The following is a 9538-nucleotide window of genomic DNA, read 5'->3' as shown; positions in this document are numbered from 1 at the left end:
TGATGAGTCACGTAAACACGCTTCAGTACTTTATTGATTTACGTAAACACGCTTCAGTACTTTGATGATTTACGTAAACACGCTTCAGTACTTTGATGATTTACGTAAACACGCTTCATGAATCGTTCATATAATTATATAACCTATCAATAAACTATTACAACTGAAGTATCTGCTGCAGTGCATTTGGTAGCTTTACATACTAAGACTCCAAAATCAGACAATAAATATAAAGTAACTGTAGGAGCTCATTTCATAGTTAAAATCAAATAATAAAACAGAGACATTTTATATTATTATTATGGATTATTATTATTTATTTTTGTATGTTTTAATATATTTGTCCACCAGATGGCGACATTATATCGTACACGCATACAGCAATAGAAAAGTTTAAAAAATAGTCATAAAAACTCATATATATATATATATACATATAAAAAAGGACAACAACTGTTTACCAGTGTGACGAAAAGCATTTAAAAACCTGATCAAATCTGCTCATTCACACAGTTGTTAGAAGGCCGATCACATGCGTGTGGAGGTTAAGGCAAATACACAGATCTGTTTGTGAGTTTTGAGGCAGAGAACTAAATTACGATGGGAAAAAAAAAAAAAAAAGGTGTTCAAGCTTCATGAATCAATTATAATATTTTTGTGTGTTTGGTGTGAAAAATGTCTACATTGGTCTCCTGGCACTGCCGCAGGTCATAGTCACAATATCCAATGGAGAATCGACCCTGGAAGAGGAGACACAAGACGTTCAGCACCGTAGTTCTGACAGTAGAAATAGAAAATGTTGAATATTAATTCTCACCTTCGGTCTCTTGAAGTAATCTAGCCCTCTTCCTATCTTTATGATCCAACCATTGTCAAACCTAAAAAAAACATTTTTAAAAATTGAAATTGGACTAACTGCCAAAAAATAAAGCCACACACATAGAGGGTGGAGTGCAAATGTGAAAATTGAAGCAAGAATTTATTTTTAAAAGAAAAAAATACAACCATTTACCAAAAAATATACCTATGGCCCTCAAGTCTCTCATTCATATGTCAGTTGTAGCTGTACCTGATCTCCCTGTCATGTATCGTGGAGGAGTACTGCAGATCCAGAGTCAGTCCCAGAGCGCTCAGACTCTCCGTCAGCTCAGCCAGAGCGTCGCCCTGCTGCCGGTTGTCCGCCTGCAGAATGGGACGAACGGCAGTGAAACAACATGCAATCGCCACACGGCGTGACCTCGTTAGCGGAAACAACAACCTACTTCATCCTGTGACGTGAGGAGGTGGATCGTTTTCACCTTGCAGGACGCTTTTAGCAGCATCTCACAGAACCGCAGGAAGTTGTACAGCTGTAGTGGAGAGAATGGGGACGCAGTGTGGTACAGTTTTAAGATGGGATTCAAATTTAGAACTATACAAACATTAGACATAAATACAAAGAGCTTTTGGGAATTGTAAAATGTTCTGTGTGTTGTGGGATGCAGGAAAAGCAACTTTCAGAGTTCACTCCAGGTTTATTATAAACTAAATTTCTCTTGAATTCATTTTAAATCTACGCAACTGATGATTTCTCCTTAACACAATGCAATTCTGCATTATTCACGCCTTATTGAACAGTCACGTTGTTAATGAATGCTTATTCAACTTACTGATAATGAATCAGTCACAATTATATAAATGAATCTATCTGTTACAAGTTTGAGGACATTACTTTTATGAATATGCACCATTTAGGACGAATATTTGACCCTATTAACGTCTCCAGATACAGTATCTTTCTCACCTGGTGCGTGTGCCGGATGTAAGGGTCTTGCACCCAGACTTCTGTGAGCAACCCGCTCATGTACGGCTTGAACAGAGCCTCGTAGCTGTAACCAGTCGCATCCTCTGATATTCTAATCTGCTCGTGGTACTTCCCATCTGACAGGAGAGGGAACACAGAAGGAGACAAGAAATAGGAGTTAGGAGGCACAGAGAGCATTAACCTGGAACAATAAAATCCCTCTTTGCTCGTCATGAATATTAATAAATTAATGTATGTTGGGTTAATGCCAGCCTTTACCTTCCTTCAGCTGGTTCACGTGCACTTTGATTTGCTCCGCTCGGTCCATGTAGCCCTTTATCTTCTCCCGGAAGTGGCCTCTCTTCGAGTCATCCTTCACAGCTGTCGGGGGGAACAAGAACAAACACAACACGCATGTCGGTCCGTGTCGGCCCCGCGCCGCCTCCACCACCACCACCACCACCGTGTCTCTGAGTTATCACGTTACCCTTCAACACGTCCATGAGCAGCTGGATGCCCTCCTGGTAGCAGACCAGAGACTCCTGGAAGCGGCCGCCGTGGTCGAGCTCCACCGCCCGCTTCAGGACGGAGATGGCGGACGTCTCCATCCCCGCCGCGAGATTCTGTGTCATAGTCGTGTCTGTCCTTCGTGTTCTCCGGAGCTTCTAGAAAACCAACAGTAGGGTAGTCATGCTGGTCTGCTGTCAGGGAAAAAGAAACCGAAATAAGTGGTGCCACCTTCCTCGTTGACAGGTGCGCCACAAAAATAGTCCCCCCCAGAAACTTCGACCGTCTGGAATAATGGTCCCTAGTGCTTTGGACAGAAACCACACAAATTAAGCAAATATATTTTAATCACATCTAATTTAAATACATAGCACATTCTTACTTTTACTTTTTACTTTTCGATTAAAAAAAAAAAAATTGCTCTGGGAACACTTATCAGGGGAATGTGTGTCATACCGGAGCCGTTTCAATGCGACACTTTTAGCTTCCGGTGTAGAAACACGGAGGGGGCAGACGCCGCCGTGGTTCTAATGTCGGTTTATTCGGCTCTTGAATTCATGTTGTTCGTGTGAATTCCCTGATTATGACGTTAATGTATTTACGTTTGTGTTTTTAATCTTAACGTTTGGTCCACGCGCTTGTGTCGCAGCAGCAGGGTTAGCGCGTGCACGTTAACCTTGGCGTGCGTGACGGTAGTTTTGTTTGTGGTGACCCTACCGACGAATACAACATGTCAGGTGCCTGTCGCGGTTTGAGCTCTCTGCCAGTCAAGGTAAGGACTCCACTCGCTATTTATTTATTATTTTACGTTGCAAACTGTTCAGCACCGACTCGCATAATCTGTGAAGGTAATCTGTATTTAAAAGTGAGAATTCACTGCCTTTCATTTTGTGCAATAGTAGCCTTCAACACGTTTGCTATGCGGAAAGATGCACAATAATAATTCAATGATAAAACTGATCATTCCCAAAGGCCATGCAGCTGAAAATGCAGGTCATAAAAAAGAAAGAAGCTAATTTGTACCCAACAAATGAAAGTATTTATTTCGTAGTGTTGCAAAAATAATCCTCTAAATTAACTTAAACTGCCAATCCCAGTAGAAACATTATGGCTAAATCTCTAGTTTGTTTGTTTGTTGACACTTTGTTTATGGCTCAGAGATAAACAAACTGACATGCATACAGAACATCCAGGAGAGACTAGCCCTAAATCGCAGGGTCTATCAAATGTTTATTGTCTCGGGTCAAATCCATTCCAATCCTATGAGAGGCTGTCTTTGTGTGCTCCCATATCAGGGAACAAATCTGCCTTTTAGCCTCTTCTATATTACATTGTGTGTGTGTGTGTTTTTTGTTTGTTTGTTTACAGATCCTGGCAGAAGCTTCACTTTTGTCACCTTGCCCGTGGTTTGTGTCGGCACGCAGCAAATTTACCAAAGCAAGAATCCCAAAAGAGGTAAGAATCGAGTCAAAAGCGCCATGTTCGCTGTATGCCAATCAGTTGCTAACTTGTTTAGAAACTAGCACCAGTTAAATACTATGCCAACTAAAAGTTTTAGAAAGACATAAATAGCCAACGATAATAAGATAAACTATGTTATTGTCCCATTTTGATGGCGCCAATCAGATTAGGTCAAGATGAGCTGTCTCTGCTTTCAGAGTTCACTAACGGTTACATTTAGAAGAACACTGATACGTTTCTAAATGATTAAAGCATCACTTTCTCAGTCATCAGGGTTCAAAGGACGTGTTTTTTTTTTTTTTCTTCACAGCTGTTTGCAGAGAGATCAAAAGAGCACGAGAAATACGGGGGAGATCCAGACCAACCTCACAAACTGCACCTGGTGACACGAGTGAAAAGTGTGATGCGAAGACCGTATTGGGAGAAAGAGATTGTGAAACACCTGGGGCTCGAAAAGGTACGGCTTCTGTTTAGTCCTATTCTTTTAATAAAATACGTTTTGGACAACAAACCGACACAGGCATCTGTAGCCATTTGAGAAATTAACGATACTGAGGTGTATTTTCTGTGTAAATGCGTCATGTTCGGTTCTTTTTATACCTACAAAATAAGCATGAATTAGCACCTCATTAAGCATTACACGCAGTGTGTGTGTGTGTGTGTGTGTGTTAACTTTGCCTTGTGGACTAAATAAACTCCTTTCATTAAGTTAGACGAGCGGTACAAAGAACGTTCATTAAAACATTTTGTGGAGGAAAAATTCAACTTGTAACACTCGGATGTTCCTCTCTGTCGTGTATTTAGGCACATACACCTGTAATCCACAAGAATACGCCTGCAGTCAACAGCCAACTGAAGTTCGTCAAGCACCTTGTAAGGTAAGAACGTCACATGTCTGCTTAAAACTATGAAGCTCAAGTCTCTGCTCGTCATTCGAGCATGCAGAACATTTAATAAAATATCTATTAAAGCTATTTGTCTGGACATTTAAATGAGATTGTTTGTATAATTTCTTGTCCCTCTTATCATCTCTCCTGGTTAATTCAGGATCCAGCCGCTGAGGACGCCCTACGGACTCCCTGCTGAACAGGACATGGGTGACGCCTACATTAACAGCAGAGGAGAGTTGATTGTTCGTCGCCTCCTCCAACCTGTAGAGCCCAAGGCTATCGCGTCTTAGTGCCACATTCAATTATATCTATTAATAGTTACGTTGTTCATAAATATCTACAGCTCCCCGTTGTGGTGCCGATACACTGAGAAAGTTGTTTGTTTTGAATGGGTTCTGGATTTACTCAAATACGTGTCCAATAAATAACTATTTATCAATCATGATTGAAATATTGCTGTTTTCCGTGACGAGTTAGAAAGAGAATTCAGATTCTTTATTGAACCACATGAATTAAAAACCTTTTCAAATTAAATGCAGTCTGTTGCCCTTTGGTTTGTGACTTCTCTCACATGTTCTGAGTCAGATTACCAACGGTCTGCTCACAAAGGTGCTTTTATGACGTTTCTATAGGACTGTAGATGTGTCATATACATTAGAATACACCCATCTATACATAAGCTTATCTCTAAAGTTGAGGTTTTCTCAGGAGGGGTACCTGCATGTCTTTTCGCAAGTTTACCAACAAAAAAAAACATTTAAAAGAAACTTTTTTTTTGTCAAGCTCTTTCTTTTGTTTTACGGACTTTCAGTACCGATGAACGGATCCGTTTCTGGTTGTTAGAAGCTCATTCATTCATGTTTATCCCCAGCCAACTATAATCTGAGCAGAGTTCTACGTAAACATAATTAAAGACTGTTTTTCAAGGAGGGGTCTACCAAAGAAACAATATTGTTGCATTATCGAAATGCACGATGCACTGTTTTCATCCACACAACCAACAAATTCATGTTGCTTATATCCATTTGTTTGTATTTTTTTTTATTAAGTCAAACTCTTGCTACAAATAACTGTCGTAAAAATTAAGTTTGATGCTAAAAGATGTTTTAATGAGGCTTGATAACAACACAAGAAAAGAACAACCACCTAAATGAACGCCCGTCACTCAAGACAAAGGTTCAAGGTTTTAGTCAAAGAGATGAAGAGCTGGTTGAGAGATGATTGGTGGAATGTTCAGTGAAACACGGCATCCTCTCCACGCTTCTTTGTTCTTGACGTGCGCGGCAACATGGCAGACAATTCATTTAATAAGGCTGAAACCAAAAATACTTCTAGAAATAGGGATGGGTATCTTTTGCTTCTCAGTTCGGTTCCTCACTGATACTCTTGTCGGTTCTTTTGGGAGAAACCATCTGGTTCCTGGCTGCAGCACGCCAATCTTAGTATCTACTGGAGTAAAATGTAGCCAAACTTTCTACCTTTTTCTTCTCTCTGCCATGGTGTGTGTGTGTGTGTGTGTGTGTTGACTGAGCGAAGAGGTCATTATCGATACTCCGGGTATCGGGATGCATCCTTATTCTGTAAATCAATTTGATTTAAGAGCTGGTAAATTAAAATGTGGAAATCTAAAGTCACTGACGGAAAGGGGGAAGAAAAATCTAAAGTGGGCACCTTCTTTTGTTTTTAAAAGAGGAGGTAGCCCTGAGAGAGAAAACCAGACACATTTAAGTGCATTTCAATCATCTTCAGAATCAGAATCGGAGTCGTAAGTTCGCCCTCGGATGGTTTTCTTCTCCACCTTCGTGATCTTTGTGCCCGACCTCTGTGTCATTGTCGGAGGCTCCATGATGTTACCGCTACAACGGGAAAGAAAAGATGTTAAAATCAGGTTGCATATTGTTTTCATCAGCTCATTGCTGCAATTCTGTAGCTATGATGCCTAAAAAGGTGACGGTGGGAGTCGACTGCACGTCTCACCTGTAGTTAATAACATCTGCACAGCCGAGTCTCCATTCGAGCATCTCTGTCGGAAACTCGTCTGTGTTCCCCAGGTCAGCGAATCCAACCACATAGTCCTTTGTTTTTCCGTCTATCAGCAACGCCAGCGTCGGAATAATCTTGATCCGCAGCTTCTCGGTCAGAAACGGGGCCTTTTCCACATTCAGTTTGAGGAATTTGGTCTCGACGTGCTTCTTTGCCAAGATGGTCAAGTGTTTGTCGAGGATCTTACATCTAGGTAAAGAAGACATGATGAGTTCAGCAATCCAATGACAAGACACTGGTGTCAATTAAATAAAAGCACTGATTACAAGAGATATACGTGTATAGGATGAGGACAGCAAGTCTTGGTTCAAAGTTTACATTTGACTGAATAATAAAATGCAATAGATGACGATTTCCCACAGCAAAGGTGGCATCTTGAAATTGCTCGTTTTGAGTTAACACCCCAAAATGTAACTTAAAAACCGAGGCACACTTCTCATTTGAGGAGCAGAAGCTAGTGAATGTTTTACTTTTTTAATGGACTAAAAAGATTGATTGATTATCACTACTGTTGCAGTCAAGTCAATTATTTGTATATAGCCCAATATCACAAATGTGCCTCAATCCATGCAGCATACTACACCCTTGTACACCTGTTGCTCCGTCACTATGATAAATAAACACAACGGACTTACCTGAAGGTGGAAGTTCTGTAGAAGTGGCAGACAACGTTCTTGCTTTCTTTGACCTCGCCGAAAAAGTCTTTCTCACTTGAGATTTCTCTGTACTCTCCATGGCCTTTAGACAACCACTCCTTAAAAGAAGACAACTAGGGTGAGTAGCAGAACAATGAAACTGGCTTGCTTTTTTAAATATATGTGTGTGTATATATATATATATATATATATATATATTTTTTTTTTTCCCCCATGACAGATCCACTCTTGATGTATCAAACTCCAGAGCAAAATTTCATTTTTATTTATTTATTCTAACTCGAACGATGTTTAAAAAGTGCTCTGTGATTAAAAAAATAATCCAATTACAACAAATTAGTATTAATTTAAATACCATTTAAAACCGTGCCATTCATATATATTTTGCAGTGGTTTCTGATGTGCTAGAAATGTTGCACCGGATGCAACAAGGGCATTAACTAAATGTCCCAGATAATTAAATTAGCTTCAGACGCCGACGATTAAAACATCCCACATACCTGCTTCTGTTTCTGGGCTTTTTTAAGTGCCTCTAACCGCTTCTCCTTCAGTCTTTCCAAATCATCTTCATCCATTTCATTCAGTTTGCTCAACTCTGCATCCACCTTCTCCTCCACCAGCCTGGCTGATTCCTCCAAAACCTTTGTTAGGATGTCCATTTGGTTGGCCATGGTTGCCTCCTCAAAGTGAAACTTTCTCTGGATCTGAGGAGGGTAAAAGAACAGATGTCAACTGAAACATGAAGCTAGAAAACACAGAAGTTAAAAAAGACGGCAGTTCAGATTTTACTGCCTAAATACAACAATAAGGATTATGTCAAAGACAATGAAAAATGCGCAATCATCATGTACGCAACTGTACACTCCGCCAGTTTATTAGGTACAGTACCCTCGGCTGAAACTAATGCAGCCCATCATTAAATCCTCCCTTTGTGCAGGTTATAATGTTCATCTTTGGTTAACTTTTTAGAGGTTTTGATTCAATACTAAGAGCATTTTGGAGGCTGTAGTTTGCGATGATGTTGAATTGTGTCGATGTTTCTAGTGGGCTATCGAGTCTACCCGCATTGATTATAAACGGGATGGACAGAATATGAGAAACGGTTTAATAAAACACCTATATAAACATCTATATAAATACATGCATTATTGTTATTATTATCATGTGTAGTGTTATAGCATATTTAAATAATTAAGTGTACTTAATACACTGGCAATACAACTGCGCCAACATGAGCTACGCATCAACTCAACGTTACTATGAACATCACCTGTGTGAATTAATTACCAAGCGTGAACGCGACATTGCTGTCCAGTCATTTGTTATAAAACGTGAAGACTTAAAAGCTGTCAGCCCAAGCAGACAACAAGCCTTGGTGACGTCACGGCACACCTTCTTCATGCCGATTGTTAGCTTGAGGCTAGCTGCGTAAACGTACTTGGTTACGGTTGTGTACTTGGTTACGGTTGTGTATCTGTTCTCGACACTTCCCTTGAAGCTGCCAGAGCATGTTATCATTACACACCACTTAATTGAGGAATGTGTCGTGTTCACTTCCGCCAGCATACAAGGAACAAGTTAGCTAGCTCGAAAATACTATGCTAGCCTGCTAAGCTAGCTAACGTCGTTAGCCACGCGAGTCCCGTAGACGTCAACAGTCGCACGGACAAAAGATAAACACACGACTCACGTGTGAGATTAATAACTTAAAAATATGTGCTGCGTCAAAGTGGTAATTTGCACCCACACCGCATTAAATTATTGTTTACCTGATGGAGCTCGCCGACACTTCAGTTCGTGCACAAACGGTTACTGCGTAAGAAACGTTACAGCAGCCGCTTTGACGTCAAACTACATCCGGGCATTTCTTAAATATTATATATTTAAGAATATTAAATATTATATATTTAAGAAATATATAATTATCTGCAAAAGGCTAACCTGCTATTTATGGCTTTGCAGCTAAAATGTCAGACACAAATATTGCCTATATTGATAACAACAAATTCTATATATATTAATTTATGTCAATATATATATTAATTTCAATATATATATATATATATAAATATATGTATATATATATGTATACATATATAAATAAACATATTTATATATATATATAAATATGTATCTAAATATATATATTTATAAATATATTTATTTCAATATATATATAAATGTTTATATAAATATAT

At 39.4% G+C, this 9538-nt stretch overlaps 3 protein-coding genes across 3 annotated transcripts; 1 reads left to right on the top strand and 2 right to left on the bottom strand.

Annotated features, from left to right (window-relative positions):
• Positions 1–313: 313 nt before the first annotated feature.
• On the bottom strand, positions 314–2563 carry mitd1 (MIT, microtubule interacting and transport, domain containing 1). The gene is made up of 7 exons (XM_034561624.1): positions 2271–2563; positions 2063–2164; positions 1784–1920; positions 1263–1349; positions 1070–1182; positions 818–878; positions 314–740 (listed from the first exon to the last, which is right to left on the bottom strand). The coding sequence occupies exons 1-7, from the start codon at positions 2413–2415 to the stop codon at positions 645–647; spliced, it is 741 nt and encodes a 246-aa protein (XP_034417515.1). The 5' UTR covers positions 2416–2563; the 3' UTR covers positions 314–644.
• Positions 2564–2758: 195 nt separating this feature from the next.
• mrpl30 (mitochondrial ribosomal protein L30) lies at positions 2759–5170 on the top strand. The gene is made up of 5 exons (XM_034561626.1): positions 2759–3062; positions 3659–3745; positions 4062–4208; positions 4556–4629; positions 4799–5170. Exons 1-5 carry the CDS (start codon positions 3021–3023, stop codon positions 4929–4931), a joined length of 483 nt encoding a protein of 160 aa, XP_034417517.1. The 5' UTR covers positions 2759–3020; the 3' UTR covers positions 4932–5170.
• Positions 5171–5723: 553 nt separating this feature from the next.
• Positions 5724–9202, bottom strand: txndc9 (thioredoxin domain containing 9). The gene is made up of 5 exons (XM_034561625.1): positions 9110–9202; positions 7841–8044; positions 7320–7438; positions 6619–6873; positions 5724–6497 (listed from the first exon to the last, which is right to left on the bottom strand). The coding sequence occupies exons 2-5, from the start codon at positions 8009–8011 to the stop codon at positions 6377–6379; spliced, it is 666 nt and encodes a 221-aa protein (XP_034417516.1). The 5' UTR covers positions 8012–8044; positions 9110–9202; the 3' UTR covers positions 5724–6376.
• Positions 9203–9538: the final 336 nt, after the last annotated feature.

Source organism: Cyclopterus lumpus, chromosome 21 (genome assembly GCF_009769545.1).
Source record: "Cyclopterus lumpus isolate fCycLum1 chromosome 21, fCycLum1.pri, whole genome shotgun sequence".
In the NCBI taxonomy this organism is placed as follows: Eukaryota; Metazoa; Chordata; class Actinopteri; order Perciformes; family Cyclopteridae; genus Cyclopterus; species Cyclopterus lumpus.
Note: the sequence above shows the minus strand (reverse complement) of the source record. Positions and strands in the feature narration are given on the sequence as shown.